At 38.9% G+C, this 22,401-nt stretch overlaps 1 protein-coding gene across 1 annotated transcript in view; it reads right to left on the bottom strand.

Annotated features, from left to right (window-relative positions):
• Positions 1-22,401, bottom strand: part of LOC149225568 (glycosyltransferase-like At2g41451) — a 150,363-nt gene that overhangs the window by 49,155 nt on the left and 78,807 nt on the right. The window contains exons 4-8 of the mRNA XM_089377151.1: positions 21,791-21,899; positions 17,905-18,039; positions 17,752-17,796; positions 3,101-3,288; positions 1,949-2,090 (exon numbers count right to left, since the gene is read on the bottom strand). Of these exons, the coding sequence (XP_089233277.1) occupies positions 1,949-2,090; positions 3,101-3,288; positions 17,752-17,796; positions 17,905-18,039; positions 21,791-21,899 (619 nt within the window). The remainder of the gene's footprint in view (positions 1-1,948; positions 2,091-3,100; positions 3,289-17,751; positions 17,797-17,904; positions 18,040-21,790; positions 21,900-22,401) is intronic.

Raw genomic sequence — 22,401 nt, 5'->3', positions numbered from 1 at the left:
TTTAGTTTAGATTAGATAAAGAGCATAATAGAACATCTTACCTTGCATACAGCAGACGGGCTGTAACTAAGTAGCTTCCCATGCCAATGGTGATAGGTTTAATTGAGCCTTTTTACCAGGTAAACCTGTGCAGTTGATTATGGTCATTTGCCCCCATCAACAGAACCCCAGACCAATCACATCATTCACATGATCAAGCAATTTTGACAGAAAAATAAATGATTGGACCTTCTATTGCTCTGTATAGATGCTCCTTGCAAAAAAAAAAAAAATAATGTGCAGATTTCGAACTGATATTTTGGTCCAAACAGTATGATCAGCTACATATGATTATGCACTATGTGTTAATATGCCAACCACCTGGTAGTAGCCATGTGGGACCTTGGAAAGAACATAAGATGCTAATTAGGCACACCAAATGTTAATGCCATGGAAAAGAAACTAAATGGTTCTCATAATGTCCGTTGCACATTTTAAAGTATTATTTGTGGATTCTCCAAAATATGGAAAAATTAAGGAAGAACTGAATTTTAAAACCTAAATGGCATTATAGTGACTATTAATATACTAGTAAAGAAATGGCATGCTTTCATAAGACTGTAATGAACTGATATTTGGTGTCTAGTACAAAGTCTAAACTCAGTCATCTATCAAATTCAATTCACCCCTTCAACTTTGGCTTTTCTATACCGTAAGAAAGTTTTTAAAGCAGAGAGTCTATTGTACAGGAGCATAATGCTATGGCAGAAGACAGAACTCGAATAGCCTTGTTCTCAAAAGTTAGCAATCTACAACATGGAGAAAAAGTTTACTAGAAGATAGTTACCAGAGGAATTATGTGGGATCATCAATCATGGGCACGGATTGACTGAAGGGTCTAACAAGGTTCATTACCTCTCAGCTCCTGACAGAGATGTGCATATGGAGCTATGCAGGAAAATACCACACACCAATCTATTTAAGATAATTTTAGATGCAAAATGGCCAATATGAAAAGATTGGTATTGGCATGATGAAAAGCTTTTCTTCTGGTACAACATTAAAGACTGTATGAGAAGATTTGGGAGAACATACAAATATCAGGGAGGATCAAACCAAGATAAATGGGGAATTCAAGATAGTGGAAAATAACAGTTCAAACTAAGAATATTCAGACAGATGATCATTGATAATTAATTATAGCCTGGCATTTAAGGCCGGGGTGCACTCTCTTGGGGTGTCCACTGTCCAAGGTGCTGTGTTGTTTGTCCAAGAAAGGAGACAGAGAGGCATACATTTTAGAGCTGCAGATCGCCACTAGATATCAGCCAAAAACTCTCTTGGATGTGAACACGCTCCAGAAGAAAGACAGTGCTAAGAGACACATGGTACACAAGTACACAAGGCAGAGACACCTAGAAATCCATCCTTCTTGTAGGGAATTTCTTTATGTGGAAAAGGCCTTCTAGAAAAACCTTCAGAGGGTTCCTTCCCACTGCATTTGGGACTAATGAAGTTTAAACAAGATTTAGTGCAGATAATGTAGCGTTTTCTAATAAGGAATCGAAACAGACTAGCCAGTGTAGGGAGCTAAGACTGACATGTTGGCCCTGCTTACCTATGTTGGGAGAGGAGACCAACTAAAAAGTAATACATGATTGTATCTTGTCATTCTGCAATGCAATATAAAATACACTATTATAGAGAAAAAAGGAATCTACATCTTGGATTATAAAGCATCTAAAAGTTGATATTATATGAAGTCAATTAGAAATCATTACTAAACTCTATATCACATGAACTTTCACACACCTAAGAGAACCTTGAAACTGGAAAGCAGAGCAGCAAAGAGATAGATGGAAAGAATGAACAAAGAAAGGCGGTATAGCTAACATGAACACTTTTCATTTTAGGACATTTCTCTTTCTTTTTCTTTTTTCCTATTCTGCCACTTCAATGTAGTACTTACAGAACGGTCAAATTCCAGCATGAAGCATCTCTTGACATCCTCCTTTGTAGGCTTGCAACCACAACGGTCTCTCCTTGAAGTCAAATCACTGAACTTTGTGTAAGTGTAGTGCAATACTGCAGCTTCTTCCAGCTTTATCTCACTGCAAAGTAAAACATTATTCACACAGAGATCTTGTAATGGTATTACAGCTTTCAAATAAGAGACAATAAATGGCTACAACTTGCAACATATCTGCTATCCACTCCATAAAAGCATGTTACAAGCAACTATTAGACTCAAGTGTAGTTGAACCTTCATTTTTCAGTTTCTAACTTAATATTCATCCCATATAGTGTGAGTGGAAAACCCAAGGCCAAGGCTTTCACTGGCCAGGGGATAAGGGCACAACTCCACCTAAGGACAAGGGACTGTCATTTATGAGTGACAAGACAGATGTACCCCAAGAGCTGATTAACTATGCACATCACAAGGGATTGGGGATGCAAGGGATTGGGAGTGACAAGTAGGAAAGAATTATCACAGATTCACGAAATCATTGAATACTGGAACAAGTTAATTACCATGTGAAATTGTATAATAAGATTTTTAAGGAATCACAACTCAATTTTTTAAGAGTAAATGTATGTTAAGAAAGACCCTGGGGAAAATTAATGAAAATGGTCATAGAGAAGACAAGCAAAATGGCAATGCATACCATGAACTCACTTATCTACAGAGACTCAGATGGTTAAGGCAAAGGTTGGGATTAAAAATAGGTTCATATATTAAATCCATTATAGTTAAGCATTGCTAAGGACAATCTAACTCATTTCTCCAGAATACAAGGTCTATACACCCCAAAACAATGGTTACCAAAGCATGGAAATCTTCCTATAGGCTATAAGCCAGTTACTGTACTTCACCGATCCAAGAATTACCCTCTCTTATCACCCTAAACACTATGGTTCTGCACTAATATAGACATACTTGAAGTTCTACTAGAAAAAACTTAAAAAGTACTACTTGAATGCCTCACACATTATAACAAAGCTGAGAAAGACATCTTCTTAAGTTTTGCAAAAATTAAAATGCATGAAAAAACACCGAAATAAAAGTGATGCAGTAAACATTAATCTATCTAAACAAGAAAGACGTGAGTTGCTAGCATACTTTGGTGTTTTCATATAATTATGCCAACGATGTGCACCATTTGGGCGAAGGTGATCTTGAACTCGTGCAGCAGCTTTTCCATTACCGTACGTTAAAAAGTAATTTGGATTCCCTCGAGTTGCCTCCTTATATAACCCAAAATATGTCTCCTTCGTAACATGATCATAATTCTTCTTAAACATTGACACCTATACCATGAGCCAAATAAATTTTATGCAGATGAAATCAACTATAATAAAAGAACAAACTCCAGCAAAATTGAAAAAACTACTCATAGTTTCATTCATACCATGAATATAAGCAAGACTAAAAGTGAAAAGTAAAACAAAGAAATTGAAATACTAAGGTAAATGAACCTGCAATAAAAAAATTATTGTTTTTAGCAAGGTGTCATCCAAAATACAGAAGACCCAAACAGACATGCAGTGGATTGCAACCTATCTTTTAGATGAGTTGTCGAGCCATTATGCAATCTCCATGTTCAATACTCTAGGGCAAGAAGATTAGCAATCAAAAAAAACGAAACAGTATATGTTCAGCACCTACATGCAACAGTTAATGAGCAGGCAGAAGTAATTAAAGAATCACTAATCATTTCTTCACTTAATAGAATCCATTCTGATGTTGGCAATCCTTCACAAAGAATTTTAGAGTGTTAAATGAATTACTCATTCTGGATTTTTGTTCCCCACGTTCACCTTCTGCTTTAATTTGCATACTTGTCACTGCTTTTCTTCCCTGTGCACAGTGCACACCATCCTTCATAGAGTATGATATTCACTCCTCTTTAGTACCTAATCAGGTGGGAGCTTTGATCAAAGTCATCTTGCAGGTTCCTTAACCTAAAATACAGTAATGCTTCTTACTTTCAGACTAAAAATACACCAAATTAAACAAGATCAAGTCTCACCCTCTCCTTCCTTACAATCCTAGTCTTCTCAAGCCAGGCCATGCTTTTTTTCTGAGATACACATTATAATTCATCTGTTCATAGTTCAGTTACTTCTGTAATGATGTCCTGAACCACAGTTGGAAGAATTGGCCAAAAGGAATCTGATAATTCTTGTAATGCAGCCTCTTACTATAACCATATTTCCAACACCTGCTAAACAAAGATATATAAATTTCAAGATTTACTGCTTGCTCACCAAGATTATGCTGTGGATCCGCTACTATGCTTTGATAGACATGAAGCTGTGCCCAGTTCAGGGACCCACCTGTCAATGACCCATACAGGGCACCAAAAGATATGTGGAGCTTTCCAGTGTTTGGCTTAAACAACTATCCTTTCATGCATTATTGTAAGAAATAAGAAGGCCCAACATGGTTTTTGTATATCATTAATCATTTTACAACTCACCAAAGAAAATACAAATGGAACTACAGTTATGATTTATCAGAGAAAAAGTTGCATAGATAAGATAATTCTGTTAACGTCCAAGGGATAGCCACAATAGAGGTTCATGGGAATAAGAAGAACAAGTACATGGTGAAAGTGCAAAAGCAACTCCTAGCATTAATTGACAAAAGAGCAAAATAGTTAAAGATCTAAACAATAGTGACCAGCTATAATACAGATACAATACCAGTGTCATACATAATGTGCTGACAAAGGAAACCAAAACAACTACCAGTTTCCAGCTAAATAAGGGGAATTAAGCAGAGTCACAAGGCACATCAGAGCTAGAAGCAAAATGAGAGGAGGAATAAGGTGATGCCCCAACAAAATCATCAATCACGAATGAGCCAAAATATTCTCTAATAATCTCCACTAGAGAGAACCCTAGACTTAGTGGACAGAAAAGTGTGATCTCAGTGGAAGCTGACTATCCACTGAAACAATCCTAACAGCTCTAGGAGCTAGAGGAAGTGGAGGGGTACGTAGCTGAACTATGTTAAAAACAAAGCCCCAAGGAGGCTTGCTGACTGCAGGTTGAGAAGAAGTACAAAGTCTCATCAATTTGGAAGTCAATGTCTCCTAGGGCTCTACACATTGCTTACAATCATCTACAGTTGATGTTTGTAACTCGCATAGGTACTTCTGCACAAGCCTAAGTGTCTAGCTAACTCTCCTGACACGGGGACGCGGGACACGGAGACCCCCCAGAACATGACACATAGGACACATTATATGTGTGTGTGTGTGTTAAAACAAACAATAGATACAACACAAATTCTCATGATGATACAAATTCGTGTGTGTGTGTGTTAAAACAAATAATAGATATTACACAAATTCTCATGATGATACAACTTCAATCATACTAGGAATGCCAATGGCAAATAGTAAATACAAAACAAGGTAGTCACTAGAACCCGGAACAATAGAACAAGAAGAATCTAATAGGTTGTTGCCAACAAACTATAGGCTATGCCTATAGGTCATCAACACCAAAATCAGCATCAGTACCACCACTGCTCTCTTATGTATCCTCCTCCTCTATATCCAATGTAATCATTGCATCTGCTGGTGTGGAGGATGACCCCTCAAGAGTATCACCATCATTAAAAGTGACAGGCTCTAGCACTACCTCATTAAGATCCAACTTGGCCAATGCCAACTCAACATTACTGTCCAAACCCATATCATCAGGAAACACATGCCACATCTTTGTCATTCCCTTCAACGACTCCTCCTTCTACTTGTAAATAAGACAGGCTGGTGTGCACACTGCACATACACCATTATCTCTGCCCTAGACTGGAAGACCATGATAAAATTGAAAGACGGGGGGGCATTACCAATGTTGACATTCTTCCCCTTTTTTTGCCCCTTCCTTGCTGCCCTTGATTGAGCCATGAATGCTATAAAATAAAGAAAAAATGCACTGTCATAAGGCTATGCATGTAAACAAATGGACAAGTAGACTGTTGTAGCAAAACTAGAAAAAAAAATGAAAGGGAAATCCGCTTATCTGTAGCTTGAATCACCTCCAAAACACTCCTATCTCCTTCATTGGTCACTCCCATAGTCCCACAACACCCAAACAGTGAATGAAAATGGACAAATGCAGCCCAAATTTGGCTTTTATAAAGTTATTGGGTCGCTTTTCGGCGGACATGTGTCTAAAAATTGTGATTCTCTCTGGGCATGAATCAGACTCCTTCCTCACACTAATCCAAAAAACTCAAACACACACCAGCAGCAAATCAGACATGTGTCAGCAGCAAATCGTGTCTGACATGCTGGATTCACGACACATGGGGGGGACGAATCTGATGACTTAGATGTCTAGGCATGCAAAAGTTGCCTAATGAACCCTTGAACATTAGTAATTACTTAAATAATTAAAGTAATTTCTTTTACAAGGAAAAAGTGAGTTTAATCTAATATAATGCAAATGTTATTTTGCATTAGTGAATTAGATGAATCTCAACCATCGATCTCAAGTGAGACAAGATTTAATTTCAGTCGCCAACCACATTGGAGACTAGGGTTGTGGATGCAGTCATATCTCAAGCTTATAAAAAGAAAGGCTAGGCCAAGGGAGAAGACACAACAACACGCACGGGCACAAGGCATTGAGAGATGTTTCTAAATGGTGGGCGGAAGAAGACTTCTATTCAAGTGGGTTGGGTCTAAGGAAGGTACAAAGGGGGCAGCAAGATCAGCCAAGACTAGGGATTGAATTGTTGGATCAGATCCAAATTGTTGTAGGTATTTTCCTCAGTTTGGGTCATTTTCCCAATAAGGGAGCCCAAGTAGGTTTTGATTAATGAAATGAAGAGTTGTTAATTGGGAAGAAATTTGTGTGTATGTGTGTATGTGTGCATATGTGAGATTGGTTTATTTAATGTGCTTCTGCTGAATATTAATTTTCCATTTTATGTTAAGAACCTGGCTGTGATTTTAATCAGTTGAACTATGATAAATCTGGTAGATCTTAAAGACTAGATCTTTTCCATTCTAAGATGTGGTGGAACATATTTTGCAATTGGCATTTGTAATTGGTCCTTTGGAGTAATTATCCTTCCTTGAAGATTGTTATCTTCATTTCTATTTTGTTGAACACATGAGATTTGCCTTCCATTCACACTTTTATAGTAGCATAAGGACATGTCTTCACATCTATGTCCTAGTGCCCAATTCTTCCCACACTTACGATAATTGTTTTTCTTCTATGTCCCTCTCTCTGATTCACAGTTAGATGTGTTAGAGTCCTTTTATGCTTCGTAAGTATATAATTTCTTATTGTTACATCTGTCTTGGCGACCATTTGTCACCAAAATATCTAAATTTGTTTATCTTATCAGAGTCTCAAAGCCAGTTTTCATCTTCTCTAGTGAATAAAACTTATTGAACTTGTTCTTTTGTTCAATTAATTTCGCTGCATGTCTAGCTTCCTCAATCGTTTTAGGGTCCCATAGCTTTATTTCACTATGGATGTAATCTTTCAATCCACATACGTACATTTTTAGCAATTGCTTATCTGTGAACTTGTTTTGTCTAGTTGCCAAAACTTCTCATTCGTGTGTATAATTGTTTACATTTCCTTTCTGTTAAAGATATACAAACTTGTTGTACAAGTCATCGCCTTCTTCGTCATGAAACCTCTTTAATAAGCCAATTGTGAAGTTTCGCCAATGAAACGAACAAATATCACATTTTTTTCCATCATAGGAACCAATCATAAGCTTCCCCTTCTAAATTGTTGGAAGTTGACATTATTTTTTCTTTCACTTAGGATTTAAAACCGTGATTCCAAACCAATAGAGGCAAAATATGCAAGGTTTGCTCATCTATATACCATGTAAAGGTGAATATATCAAATTGGCACTGAATGCAATACATATCAGCAACAAAATACATAATCAATGAGGCTCTAAATGGCCTCTAGAGTCCAAAAACAATGCTACAAGCTATGGGGCCACTAGCCTACTACAAGTCTACATATCAGTGATCAACATGATCACTCCTCATCATGATCAAACTCATTACCACTACTAGACAAAGGATCAACAACATGAATTACATAAATATTCAAGCTCAAAGTTTGAGGACTCCTAAAACTCCTCTGCAACCTTAGTAGTAGTGGTAGTAGTAGCAGCAACAATAGAAATCAAAATTACAAATCACTGATCAACATGATCACTCGTGAAACTCATCATTGATTCAGCAATACTAGAAATGGGATCATCAACAAGAGATACATAAACATCATCTAGCTCAAAGTCTTCAGACTTGGATTGCTCAACCTTATAATATGATAGAAATTGAAAAAGCTTAACATGTCTAACCAATGATTTTGGTTTGAGTGAAGGGTTCATCTCCTCAACCTTATAATGTGGTGGCAAAATCTTAGCATTCCTACCCAATTATTTTCCTTTGAGTAAAGGGTACATTCTTGTTAAGGCCATGGTAAACGAGTTCAACAATCAATACCACCAACATCAACAAAGTTCAACAATCAATGCCACCAACATCAAGGTTTTTAAAGCGCTGCATGCTCTTGATCAAATTCCAATCTCATACCTTCATGCATGATAGAATCAAATGGAAACATTGCAAACCCCCAAACCATAAAATCTTGAAAACCATTAAGTCTGTTGAATGTTGAGTGAAATCTAAAATTCTAGTTTCTCCATATGAAATCCCAATGAGGTCGAAACCATTCTCAAACATCCTAAGTCATTTCATGATTATGTTAACAATTTAAGTAAAAGGAAGTGTTACCGCTCCAACTAGCAAGGGGCCTACAAGGGACTCCTAAAGGTTCAACTACTAAGTCAATGGCAACAATGGAGACTTAGGCCACTGTCACCTCAACTAAGACTCCCTACTCTTTATGGACTTTCACCGATGGAAGGAGACCCGGTATATAGAAAATCACTTGTGAAGAATGAATCAACAAATAGATGTGAAGTGACCTTAATGATCCTTTTCCTAGAAGGAGGTTAAGGATGGAGCTTACTTGCTTTTCAAGCAAGGTACAAAGATTTCTAGGATAACGACATGAGGATTAGAGGGTTACGTTAGAGGAATATGCCTTGTAAAGGAGTTTCCCAATCTTAAAATCCTTATTGAACCTAGGTTAAGGAAATAGAATCTAGGAACCAATGAGGTTCTTAACCCAGACAAGGAAGGGGATAGAATCAAAGCAAGAATTTCCAATTAAAGGTGTCAAATTGATCCTATGAGGTGCTAGCCTAGGGAATACTAGGGAAAAGTCTGATCTCAGAGCTAAGACTTGGGTTATCTCACAACTCCATCGTTGGAATGGCTTCAAATTTGTAGGATGTTGATTTGGGGTTGCATCGGATGCGCTCTAAGCCTCAAATTTCGCAGGGAGGCTTGGGCACATGTATTCCAAAGAACCCAGAAAGCGTTGTGGGAAATTCCACCCATAAGTGATTTTATTAAAATAATTAATATTTTTAACGGGGTTCCTAAGTCTAAACGTAGGAAAATTAAAATATTAATGGACATTAATCTAATCATGGGTGAAACTCTAGAAAAAGACATGGATCAAGCCAAAACAATCTAAGCCTTTGATTAAGATTTATTCTAGGCCGTTGGTTGTCCAACAGGAAGATATAAGAAGGGGCTTGAGGGTCATTTGGAAACACACTAAGAGATCATGGAAATCAAACACATTGAGAGATCAAGGAAATTGATTTTTCCGAAGTGAGGAGTTCTCAGGAAGAAAATCGATTGAGGATATTTCTTGCAGCAGAGGGGCAGGGATAGCTTCCGGAGAGAAAGTGAGATTCTCAACCGAAGAATCATCAGTAGAGAGAGGCAGAGAGTGATCCAGTAGATTTGATGCAGAGGCTGACGCAGGGCCAAAAGGGCCACACAGATGCAGTGCATGCCACAGAGGGAGAGAGAGAGAGAAAGTCGAAAGCAGTGCAATGAGTCGGTTTCAGCAGCCGAAAGTCGGGGTGTGAGACCAAGAGGCTAAGAGCAGTGACTCTGGGCTACTGATCAATTCCCCAATTGGGTGACGTTGTGCCTGAGAGGGTCGACGGAAGGACAGCGTAGAGGCAACGTAGTGATAACACAGAGCCTGCCAGGGACACCTCACCCAACAACCGAAACAGCTGGGATTTTTTCTCAGTGATTATGTGAGGTAAACTCACAAAGCTTATGCCAGTATTTCTCTCTGTAACGGAATAACCCTGAGAGGTATGCAGTGATGTATTCAAAATTTGCTACTGCTTAATAATAATAAACCCTCAAAGCTGCTGCATCAGTTCTCCCACATTGGGTTTCTTCGGGGACTATTGTCCAAAACTAATGGTGTCCTATGTGTTTCTATTTTCATTGCTCAGTTTCTATGTTTCAGAATCACATTTAATTTGGTGTAGGTTGCTTCAGTAATTTACTTCAATGTTTCAAGAAGAAATCTAAAATAAGCTTGTAATGAAATTTACAATCTAGGTGAAGTAGATTCAGTTGGTTGCAGTAGGACTCCTGAGATTGTTAGATCTAGGAATTTTCACATAGGAATCTTTGACGGCACACCAGCGCATTAGAGGCTAGGAGATCAAACTTTTTCTATGGCTACTTCGTTGGGAAAGTGATGCCCTAGGTGACCCAACTTGGCTAGACCTAGAAGAGAAAGGGAAGAGGTGGAGAAAAATGTTCTTTGAGTGATCACCTATTGGTAAACCAGTGCCTAATCCCTTGGGGAGAATGGAGTCTAGGAGAGTGATGAGAAAGGACTTCGTATTTCGGTCAAGGAGACCTTAAGGACTACTTTGCTTGGCCTTTAGGGTAAGAAGAAGAGACCTCACAGCTTTCATACTTCACTTTGCAAAAAGAGATGGCTTATCAAGACAAATTCACAGCTAGAATTATCCCTAGGAGATTTCATTCACATATATGGCCCATACATTGAGAGATGCTATACAGAAACAATAATTCTACTATTTCGCAATTATGCAATACAGCGACTAGCCCTAGTATAGCGAAAATCTCATTCAATGCATATGACAAAAGTAGAACAAGAATAACATTAAATGTGTGTACTTACATGTAATAGAAAATATCCAACCATCAACAATATGACAATAAAGAAGCTCCAAGATAAAAATACTACAATCCAAGCATCAAAATTCATCCATGCTCCAATTTATCCTCCAAGAAAAAGTGTGAAATTCCCAAGAGAGAAGAATGATCCAATCCAAAGTGATAATACAAATGAATTCATGTCTCTCCTATTTATACAATCATTAGGAGTTCGAATTATCTAATTTGAGCCTACATTAGCCCATCAACTAAGATAATGTGCAAATAATTATCTATTGGTGACAAGCCCACCAAACTAGCTCATAAATAAAATAATAAGCCTCCCAAGAGGTCGAATGATCAATAATGCATGTCGTTCGGCTCTCCAAGAGGCCTGATGAAATCCATAAGTGCCAAAATGATGACTTGGACTTCCAAAAGTAATGGACAAGGGGTTGGCCCCTTGTTCTCCACATAATAAACTTGTGGTGCTCCCAATGGTTGTGAGGGCACACAAGTGACCTCATGGGTCTCCAAGTAAGTCGAAAATGCTTGTAGACCATCTGTAAGGGCTCAGCTGATGGTGTAAGTGATGCCACATCATACTACAAGTCATGGGTCAATTTCCAAGTGCATGGTACATCTGTGGCACCGGTTGGGCAAAGGTGAACCAGGTGCATCTCCCTCATCCAATAGGTGAATCTCGAGCAATCTTTGAGCATCTCTGGGAATCCATGGAGTGTTGTCTATTGTTGTGGAGGCCCATGGCTCTCAACACACACCCTACATGTGCCAATATAGCCCTTTGGAGGGTTAGGACCCCGTATAGGGAGACTAGACCCAAGATGGAGACCATCTGCAATCCTGCATAAGATCCAATGAGTCCCCTAGCCTTCCAGTACAACAAGTCATCAAGGAAATTGAGTAAAAGAGCTTACAAACGATGGACCACAAGTGGGGACCTCATAATGGCATGCCCTTCCATAATGGGCTTTGACATGTACTAATGTCTCCAAACTCCAAATGGGGTTAACCAAGTATCCCATTAGGTGGTTTCTACTTCTAAAGGGGATAATATGTCAAAGGTACATCTTTTAAAAGGCAGTGGCATGTGATAAAGAGATGAGTGGAGTCGAGAATGAGAAGGGGGCAGCCCTGGACCACATGCTGGGGTACAAGGGTAGCTAGTAAGAGGGAAGCCCACACTTGGGTATATAATGTATAGGAGGGAGCAATCGTGGTAAATGAGGTGTCCTCACCTTGATTTTTCCACCCTTCTTTATATGCCTTTTGCTTTTTTATGATTTTTCTCTAATTAACTGCTCGGGGCTCAATGGGTAAGAGCATGATGTGTGAGATATAGCAGTGGATGCCCCCTTTTAAGGTGGGGCGATTCATTGCCCACGAGGGATTGGGACAATCATGGTTTCCTATATGATGAAGGAAGCTCATAGAGCCTATCAGAACCAGAGTGATGGCCATGATGATGGGGTAGAGCTCATGTATTGGCTTTTGCCCGCATGCTAAATGTGTTTGTCCTGGCCATCTTTTGCATTTGGTGGTACATTTTCCTGTTGAATGTGGCCAATTATGCTTTTACTTTTATTTTTAGCTGCATCAACCTTTGGGGCATCATTCTAGACTTGACCTAAGGTGTGGGCAAGTGGAAGGGGAGAGTTAGCCCTATGTGGACCAAGTGGGGGAATGTGGAGCCAGGTGGGAGAAATGAAGAATAGGGTAATAATGAGTGGAAAGGGGGCAATGTATGTGGATGAGGGAGCGGGACCACGCAACCAAAATCAAGGTTTCCCATAAAATACCATCCCTAAAACCAAATGGTCAATAAAAGAGATCCCACGGGACTAGAATCCTAGGTTAATATCCAAAAGGAGTCTAGGGAACAAGAGCACAGACCTATCCCATTCTTTCTTCCCAATCCCCCTATTAATCTATGCCCAAAAGTGTCCATGATAAGCAAACTACAATATTCAATTACCAAATGACAAGGCATACCTTTAGGCTCGGGAGGCCCACCTTCAAACATATGATCATGACAAATGGCTGAGGGACCATATGGTTAGCTCAGGTGGCAGAGAAATGGCACAATGAGCTAGTTGGTGGCTACAAGGGGCTGCTAGCTGTCGACTGAGGATCATCTTGGAGAAAAAAAATCTCCTAGGGATATCACCCACAAAATGATGGGTAACAAGATGAAAATGAAAAATAAAGGAAACGTCACTTTTACTTTAAGAATTTAACATTACCATTGATTGTCAGCATTACTAAGGTTGAGATGTGTGAGGCAAATGATAGGGGAGGCATGATTTTCTTGGACGGGTTGTTTTTGGGGGGAAACAACCCCAAATTTCCCTTAAAACGGCTTCAAAACTCACAAAACTTCATGATATGGGCTCTACAGCTGGCCTGGCAATAAACCAGTTGGTTTATGACAGAACTGACCAATCTATGGCAAAATCGGTTGGCCAATCTGACCAAAAAAACAGTGAGTCGCTCAAATAACCGGCTTTTTCAAATGATTTGATGGCAATGAACCGGTCGATTTGATCGGTTTATGGTTCGAACCGGTCGGTTTTGAATACTATGGTTATTAGATGTGTATAAATAGCAATAAAAAAAGGTGATGCCGACCATTCTAGCGCTTGCAAGGTTGGTCATTCTGCTAGATTTTGCTTCTAGAAAGTACATAGAGACTAACCTACAATTTAGGGCCACCTTTAAATAATAAAACAACACTTTTACACAAAAATTCACTCCTAAACCCTAGCAATTGCCCTATCCGCCTAGGAGAGAGAAATTTAGAGAGGCCTTTAATTGGTTTTATGGTGATCAACACACTTTTAGACTAGTGCCTTAACCTACAAGCGCTAATGGGGTCCTAATGGAACAAAATACCAAGGACAAAGGAGTAAGGGGGGATGCTCTAGGGCATCCACTTTTAAAACTCTATTAATTAATCTTACGAGGGGAGAAATTAATTATAATTTTTGCACATGAAGAGTTTCCTTGTAATCTAGGAAGAAGAGAATTTTACATGCAATTATGAAGCAACGTTTCAACAATGATAAGCATTTAGACATGGAACAAGAGAAACTCTACTTTAAACATGAAAGCATGCAAAATATAGATGATATATGACAAACTTACAATAATTTTCTAGAAGAGCATTTCTTTTAATCTCAGAACTCCAAGCAAAATTCCCATCCAATCGCAAGACGTATCCAAAATAGATCACATTATGCCCTAGTCGAGAAAAGAAGCTAGTTCGCACTCTCTTTTGGAAAGGTCGAATTGCATGTGTGTGATGATGATAAGGTAAGTGAGGGGGGGGCTCTATTCATATGAGCCTTCTCCCACTCACTTTATAAATAAAATAACTAAGAATCCCTATTGACAAGTTCACTTTGAGCGTTCCACAAGAAAGAGTTTACAAGCCAACCTCATAGCTCAAGAACAAAACAAATATGCCATAAAGGCCCACACGTGTAGCACTAAATGTTCCAAAAGCATGACGTCACCACCTAAATGACCTCAATAAGCCACCAAAATGTGAGATAAGGGCTAATGAGTGTTCCATACTACAAGAAGTGTCTCAAGGATCATGTGCAAGCAATCGAAAGTCACTCCATTCCAACAAGTCATGTCCAAGGTTCCCTACGTGACCCTCAAAGGAGGAAAAGGATGATGTGGCACTAAATAGCTCAAGCGTTGGGCCATCAAGGTGATGTACAAACCCTTCCTTATCATCTCATGGATGATCATCATCATCTAGGCTCTAGAACAAGTGATGCCAATAAAACAGTGTCAAGGCCAGCCTAGGGGCACAAGGGGTCCACTAGGGACATCATCAATATCACCAAAAATAAGCATTATGGGCTTAACATTTGAGCATCTAGGGGTCCCTTGAGAAGTCAAGCATCACTCAAAATCATCAAATACTCCAACACTTTGCTCTAGGTAGGCCATGCTACACCATCAATGTCAATTTTTCTCTCTGCACTGTATAGTAAAACCTTTGTTGCTTTGTTGAAGAGGTGGGGCTATCACCTCAAGACGCCTCTAATGTTGTGATGTGAACCACTTGACAAAGCCTCCTCGAGATCAAGTGTAAATTAACAATCATTAAATGAAAAGAACCATAAATCCATCATAGTGGACCATACTTAATGTTGCGGACACAACCAACACTTCACAAAAAGATCATCTTCAAATATCTAACTAGGCCAAGTCATGTGTAAGTGTTCCCTATCTTATGTTAGAGATGGCTAGGTTGATAGCCCTATTAGGTATTTCCAGCCCGCAAGGGGAAATGACAGGTCATATGTTAACCCATCAATTAATAAGAGTAAGTGAAGATGGTGGTGATGGAGTGGACATGACTTTAGGGCAAGGTTCCATAGCCAAGTGACTAGCTAGTGGTAGTCCAACATCCTGAGTATATAGATGTAAGGAGGGAGAAATTGTAGAGGCACGAGTTACCCCTTTCCTTGGGCTGTTTTTTCCACCACTCTGGTGCGCCTTTTACTTCTTTATGATAATGCTTCAATATACGTGCAAACCTTACAAGCCCAAGTTCGCATTTGAGAGATTTAGCATTGATTACCCCTTAATGATGAGGCAATTTATCACTCATGAGGGTTGGGGGAATACAAGGGTTCATTTTTATGGATGGAGCATCAAGTGCTCTAGGAACCGAGTGATGGCCAATGAGGGGGGACAGCTCATGTTAGGCTTTTGCCCACGCGCTAATATCTGTCATGGCCATCTTTTGCATTTTATCTTTTTCTTTCATTGTGGCTTTCTTTGCTTTTATCTTTATTTTAGCTACATTAACCTCCAAGACAATTTTTTCCAGCCTAGACCTAAGGATGAAGATGAGAGGGTACTAATCCCCAAGACCAATGACCACTAGCCCGAAGAATGTATACGAAGTAGAGGGAATAATGGAAAGTGGTAAGTATGGAATATCTTGGGCACACTACTTTAATCAAGTCTCCTTATTAGTGTCCTTCCTGTACTCCTAAGGCCCCAAAGGAGGTCCTATTGGACTAGGATCAAAGACTAACCTCCTAGGTGAAGTGAGGGAACGAGAATACAATCAAGATTAGTCAATCGTCTGAATCAACCCTTGATTCATATTAGCAGGACCCAAAAACATAAAAGCACATCATTACAAAATGGTTAAAGCATCTGTCGATGGACGACCCACATTCCTTCAAGAAAGAATGTCGGATGGGAGAAAAAAATTTGACCAAAGAAAATATGTGGAGGGTCCATGGCATCATGTCATATGATGATCAATAAGGTTGTTGGTTGGCTAGCTGTCCAGGGAGGAGAAAATTTTCTCCTATGGGTTACCCAATTTCTGGTGGATAACCAGTCCCGCAAACCTTGTGACATAGCCCATCTGCATGTATAGGGTGATGGAATTGATTGTTCCATTTGTTATCAATGATCTCCCAAATAGGCCCATACTTGCCAACCCTATACTTGTAGGCTACCCATACCTACTCCTTTGCTTGATCCATAACCTAGACTTGTAGGCTACCTATATTTACTCATTGACTTGATCCATAGCCTCATATATGCAGCACATGACCAAATTTTCCTCATCCTCCGACTACAACACCTTAACAAAGCACTCGCCAAGTTTTACAATCTCTGTTGCTTTTTTCCAAAAAGAGTTGTCAAAAACTTTCTAGGGCCTCTAATGGACAACGGCACCTAGAGGCAAGGGGATAGCAGCACCATGCCACTAGATCCAAAATTGTGTGACACCCATGGTGGCCCTATTGTACACCAGCAAGAACCTTGTAGAGTTGTCAGCATAGATCCCAAGAGAGGGGGCTCACCTTTCCAGCAAGTAATCTTCTGCTTCCAAATCTCAACAACAATCCACTTCCTTGAGATGGTGAAACATGCCAAGAACCAATTCCTCCTCTACATCTTCCAAGGAGTCTTCTATAAGCGGAATTTTCTCTTCGACTTGGGATGCTAGGAGAGACACATCTACAAGGGTTAATGACCCTAATCTTTTCTAAGGAACAAGTTTAATGGGCACTGAGGTTGCTTCCCTTTACAATATGCCCTCTTTCAAGGAATCCCTCCAAGGCATTTCACTTTTCGACTTGTGCAGTCCATGCATTGCTCTAATTGTTTTAGAATCTTTTTCTTGCTACTAAAGATTAGGTCATAGACTAGATCTGCTGTTGGTTTTATATGGTAGCGGCCCTTTCACTTCCACAATATATTGATATGTTTGCACCTAGTCCCATTGACCTATTTATGGTCACTTGTCAGACATTAATAAAACTTTGTTATCTTATGGCCCTTAATCATTGGAATTAAGGGGGAAACCCCACTTTTCTGAGTTCTATTCTCTCCCAGCCATGGGAAATTGGCTCTTCTCCCTTAGCTAACAAATGGAAACTGCTCCATGTCAAAATGATAGCATCAGAAAGAGAGAGAAACTGACCCAGGTTTACATTTTGGCATAGGCCGGAGGATGGGGCAACACATAAATGTTCTGGGCAGGTCAGAGAGGGACTGAATCTCTCCTGCTGGGTGGGGAAAGGAAAAATACTCAAAGAGAAGAGTCAGTAGAACATATTCATGTCAATCATAAAAATATAGATAAAAGGCAAATGACATAAAGAATAAACAGGATTGACACAAATCTCACCTCGCTAAAAGGCTCCTTTATGTCATCTCTTTCAATGGCACTCTCCTGAAATGGGAACCAAAACAAAGAAACAGCTATAACAGTGGAAGATTGTGAAAATATAGATCAAAGCATAGAGAGATTGAGCAACCAACTTTTCTTTTAATTCCTTACATAATTTGGGAAGACCACCATATCAACATTATTTGGAACATCTAACAGCAATTGCCTCAGTGAGTACTCTCTGGCACCTGCTGGATGAAGAAGCTCATCGGTATCAAGATGAATAATCCAATCCATGTTAGCTTCCTGCCAAAGGACACAAAAGCATCATCCTTTTGATCCACACGTCCTCTTCTAAATGCAACCAACCTAATCAAATATTGCATCAAAATTTCAGGAGATCATGTACATGGCACAACCAAAAAAGCAGCACAAGGGTTTTCATAAAACTCTTGGAGAGGAAAAATAAAATAAAACATCCAATGTCAAAATTATGTGGGCACAAACTATTCCAAATTCAAGCAATTTATGGATGTCATTATATTCTTGTCATTCTATTTTCCATATTTTACAAAATTACAACCAAATCTTAACCACAAAGTCGTGATAATATATATTATAAACTGACACAATCATTGACTCAGAGACTCAGGCAAAGACACAACCTATATTTTTGTAGTTTTAACCATCTTAATTCCTAAGAAAGACAAGCCTGAGTGTTTATATGAGTTTAGGCCTATATCACTGTGTAATCACGTTATAAAATTATTGCAAAATCCCTGGCATTCGTCTCACAAGAACAGTTTGGGTAGGCATATTCACAGGGCAATAGGGACAGCCCAAGAAGGAATTGATCTCATAAAATGAAAGAAACTCCCAGCAATGATTATATAATTGGATTTATCCTAATCATATGATTGAACCAGTTGGTTGAATCTAAGATTAACGCTGTTGCATATAAGCTTCCGTCTACCTGTCATGAAATTGATCATGGGATGCATTACTTCAGTCATGTTTGCCATGCTTATTAATGGTGTTGGCCACAGTATTTTTCAAGCCTACTAGAGGCTTGAAGCAAGGTTTCCCATTATCACCGTTACTATTCTTACTTGTAGTTAAAGGATTAAGTATAGCTGTAATAGATGCCAAAGAACAAGGATTAATCTTAGATATCAGAGTGGGTTAGCGTGTTAGATTAACTCATTTATCATTTGTAGATGACATCCTTCTTTACTCAAATGGCTCCGTACAGAAAGCTAGGAAGCTTCAGGAGATAATGGAAGATTGCAGTACAGCCACAGGTATGGAGATAAATTTATGTATGTCTGCAATATGTTTGAATGGTCTGGATGTGGAGGACAAAAGCAGTTTACTGAGACAGTTCCCTTTAATCAATTCAATTTTCAACATGACAGTATCTGAGTTCTCCTAAAGCCAAATGGATGTTTAGAAAAAGAGACTGGAGATGGCTACTGTAAAGAATAGAGGGAAGAATTCAGCACTGGTGTAATCAATAACTATCTAGATTCTAGAGTGGAGACCCACGAAATGTAGAAAAGCTGGTGACAGGGTGTTCTGTTAAAGCAGTCCTTGTGTGAAAGTTGCTAGTTTGAAACCCTATGGATACAAAATATCCGACCATGTTAAGGGTTGGTGTGGCCCAAGCTGAGTGTGATACCCATGTGGTTTTGACAGCCTAGATGTGAGTGGGTCACAGTTTCTTAGCCAAATTCTAGTCCCGCAAGTCACAGCGTAGCTAGCAAACAACAAAAAACACTATCTCGAGGAAAGAGACTGACTTTACTAAAATCGGTACTTGAAGCCATTCTGGTATTTTTGCACTCTGGCCTAAATCCCAAAAGGAGTTCTGGAGAAGATTACAAAACGCTGTTTCAGATTCCTATCAGCTGGGAAAGATGAAAATAAGGGCATTTATTTGGTAAAATGGCAAGAAATAGCAAAACCTGAGGAAGGAGACTAGGGATTGAAGAACACACATATGTTTGTAAAATCTCTAGCAGCATAAAGTTTATGGAACCTGTTGATGAAGGATGGCTTATGTTAGAAGATTGTAGAACAAAAGGATATCAGCCCAGGGTCATCCCCAGACTGAATCAAGAACCCACGGAAAATTATACAATATGCTTCTATTAACTGAAAGGCTCTGGTGCAGGCCTTTCCTGCAATACAAAATCAACAGGCTCGGAAACTGAAGAATGAGAAGCAAGAAAGGGTAGGTGCAGATTCTGTTGGGATGTAGCAATAATGTCAGGCTGCCTGAAGAGATGATTGGTCTTTGGCAAGAGAAGGTTACTTTCACACTTCGTGAAGTTCGAAATCCAAATGCTACTGATATTCGGAGGCAGAGGTGGAGATCTGCTCAGAATAGAACATTAAATGAAGAAAGTACTGATCTATGGAATGGTTATATAGCTGAACTTAAAAGATGTCACATTAAGCTAAGATATGAACCTGATTCTTTAGCCTGGGCAAAGAATAAGAGTCGAAGAGTCTACACAGCAAGATCAGGATACCAATTTCTGAGCAGAAAAACCCATTATGGTGGTAGAAGCAGGTCTGATGGGTAAAGGCTCCTAAGCAGACCAAAAAAAATCTCTGGTTAGTGATACGGAATAAGGTTTTACTATGACATGTTATGCAAGACAGGAACAGGCATAGGCCTGAAAAAATGATGTGCAGAAAGGAGTCTAAAACTGCTTCCCACTTAGTCATAGACTGTCCCTAGAATCAGAAAATCTCACAGGTAGTCCAAATCTGTGGAGGGGTAGGTCAGTGGAGTGTCTGAGGATATGATATGAAAAAAATAACTGAAGGAGTTTAGAGCAATGCCATGGCTTAGTCTCTGGGTTATTTGGCTAGCTCGAAACTCTCACATTTTTGAGGAAAAACACATTCCAACATTTCAAGTTACGGCCCAAGTTAGATGATGGCTACTTCATTGTAAAATGACAATCAAGCAGAGTGTTTCTCAACAAGTAGGTGGTTTGGCTATTGATCAATCTTATTCATTGGGTTTTTTTGATGAAGCAACACAGTGCCCTCTGGAATTTAGCAGTGCTGAAGGGACCCCTCAACTCACAACTGCTCATTGTAATTAGTTTAAAGCAGGTTTTGGGAGCGGTTCCAACAATTATGCTCAACTGATGGCCTTGGAAATTCTGATAAAAATATACTTTGGAGAGGGGTATCCAAAAAAAATTAGATAAAGAGTGATTCTACCCTGGTGATAAACTGAATGAACGGTGATAAACATTGTAGATCAATTTAAAGGGGCAACTCAGCTCTTTGAACAGGTTTCTCACACAAGATATATGTGGAGCTGAATATTTAAGCACTATTTGCACTTGCTCCCGAGTTCCTCGTATTTTCCCCTTCTATTGCTTGTTTAGGTTTTTGCTATCTCCTTTTCATCGAAAAAATTCGCAATTTCTATTCTATTCATAGCAGGAATGGAAATCACCCTTCTCAAGTGCTTGCAACAAGTTACAAAAGGATATGCATATCTGTGTTCAAAAAAAAAGTGTTGAAAACTCAATAAAACCAAGCAGCCCGAAACAAAGGAGTCTCCTTTCATTCTACTAACATGCTCAAATGCACAAACAGATACTTCTCTAGATGCCCCATGCGAAAGATTATTTTCTAGATGATATTCTTCAAACATTATGGAGAAAACTAGGTTGATCAATGAGGATAGGTGTCCTTGTCAGAGCTATTGTCCACTTATCAGCATCTCCAATATGACAGTTGTATAACACTACATTGCTATATGCATTGTTGTATTTTCATATTTTTCTCTTGCACTTGGCTTGGAGATTCTTGGAGAAATTGGTGTAGTAAACATAATATATTTGGCAGTCCCATTAATCTCTTATTGGCCATTAATGCACATCAATATAATCACTATATTTCCTTCTACAACCACATCTTAATCCCTAAAATAGCATCGGGAAAATTAAAGAGATGAAACAAAGAAAGCCAATATAAAATTTTAGCAATAAAACACAGCCAATGAATGCAATGTTAGAAGATTGCATACCCTTGCCATCACAATTGCCATCTCCATATTTAGTGATTGCTTTACAAAGAGTTCATAGTTGCATGGCCGGAAAAAGAAGCTTGAAAGCCAAGTTTCATTCCAAATTCGACTGTAAATCACAACAAGGCATGCTATCAATTCTCTCTTTAAAATGTACTAACCACGCTAATAAATAGCTATTCTTGTAACAAAGTCTAAAGATCATAGAAAAGGCATGCCACTCATTTGTCAGATAAATTAAAGGTTACAACTAATAAAAACATATTGTTTGACATCCAAGATAAGCAAACCTGTAAACCACGTAACATTTAAAATCACAAATAGGATGAAGACAATAAACTCGTGCTCACAAAACAATGAATCAATTTCGTGCCTTCATCCTTGTTAATTTTGGTATGTTCTATGCTTAAGAGCAATTTACTTCAAATTTCTTATTAGCCCAATATCAATTTCCAAAATAGCAATCACATCAGCATGATAGTAAAACGCAGATAGAACATAAATATAAACAATAAAAGACAGGCCAAGTCAAGAGGACACAAGATGTGGCAATAGCCAAGGACAACCCCAATGTAGGGAAACCCTTGATCAATTCTTCTTGTATTCTTCAA

This window comes from Pinus tabuliformis, chromosome J (assembly GCF_031772625.1).
Source record: "Pinus tabuliformis cultivar Carrire ecotype Pingquan chromosome J, CPIR1, whole genome shotgun sequence".
NCBI lineage: Eukaryota > Viridiplantae > Streptophyta > Pinopsida > Pinales > Pinaceae > Pinus > Pinus tabuliformis.
Note: the sequence above shows the minus strand (reverse complement) of the source record. Positions and strands in the feature narration are given on the sequence as shown.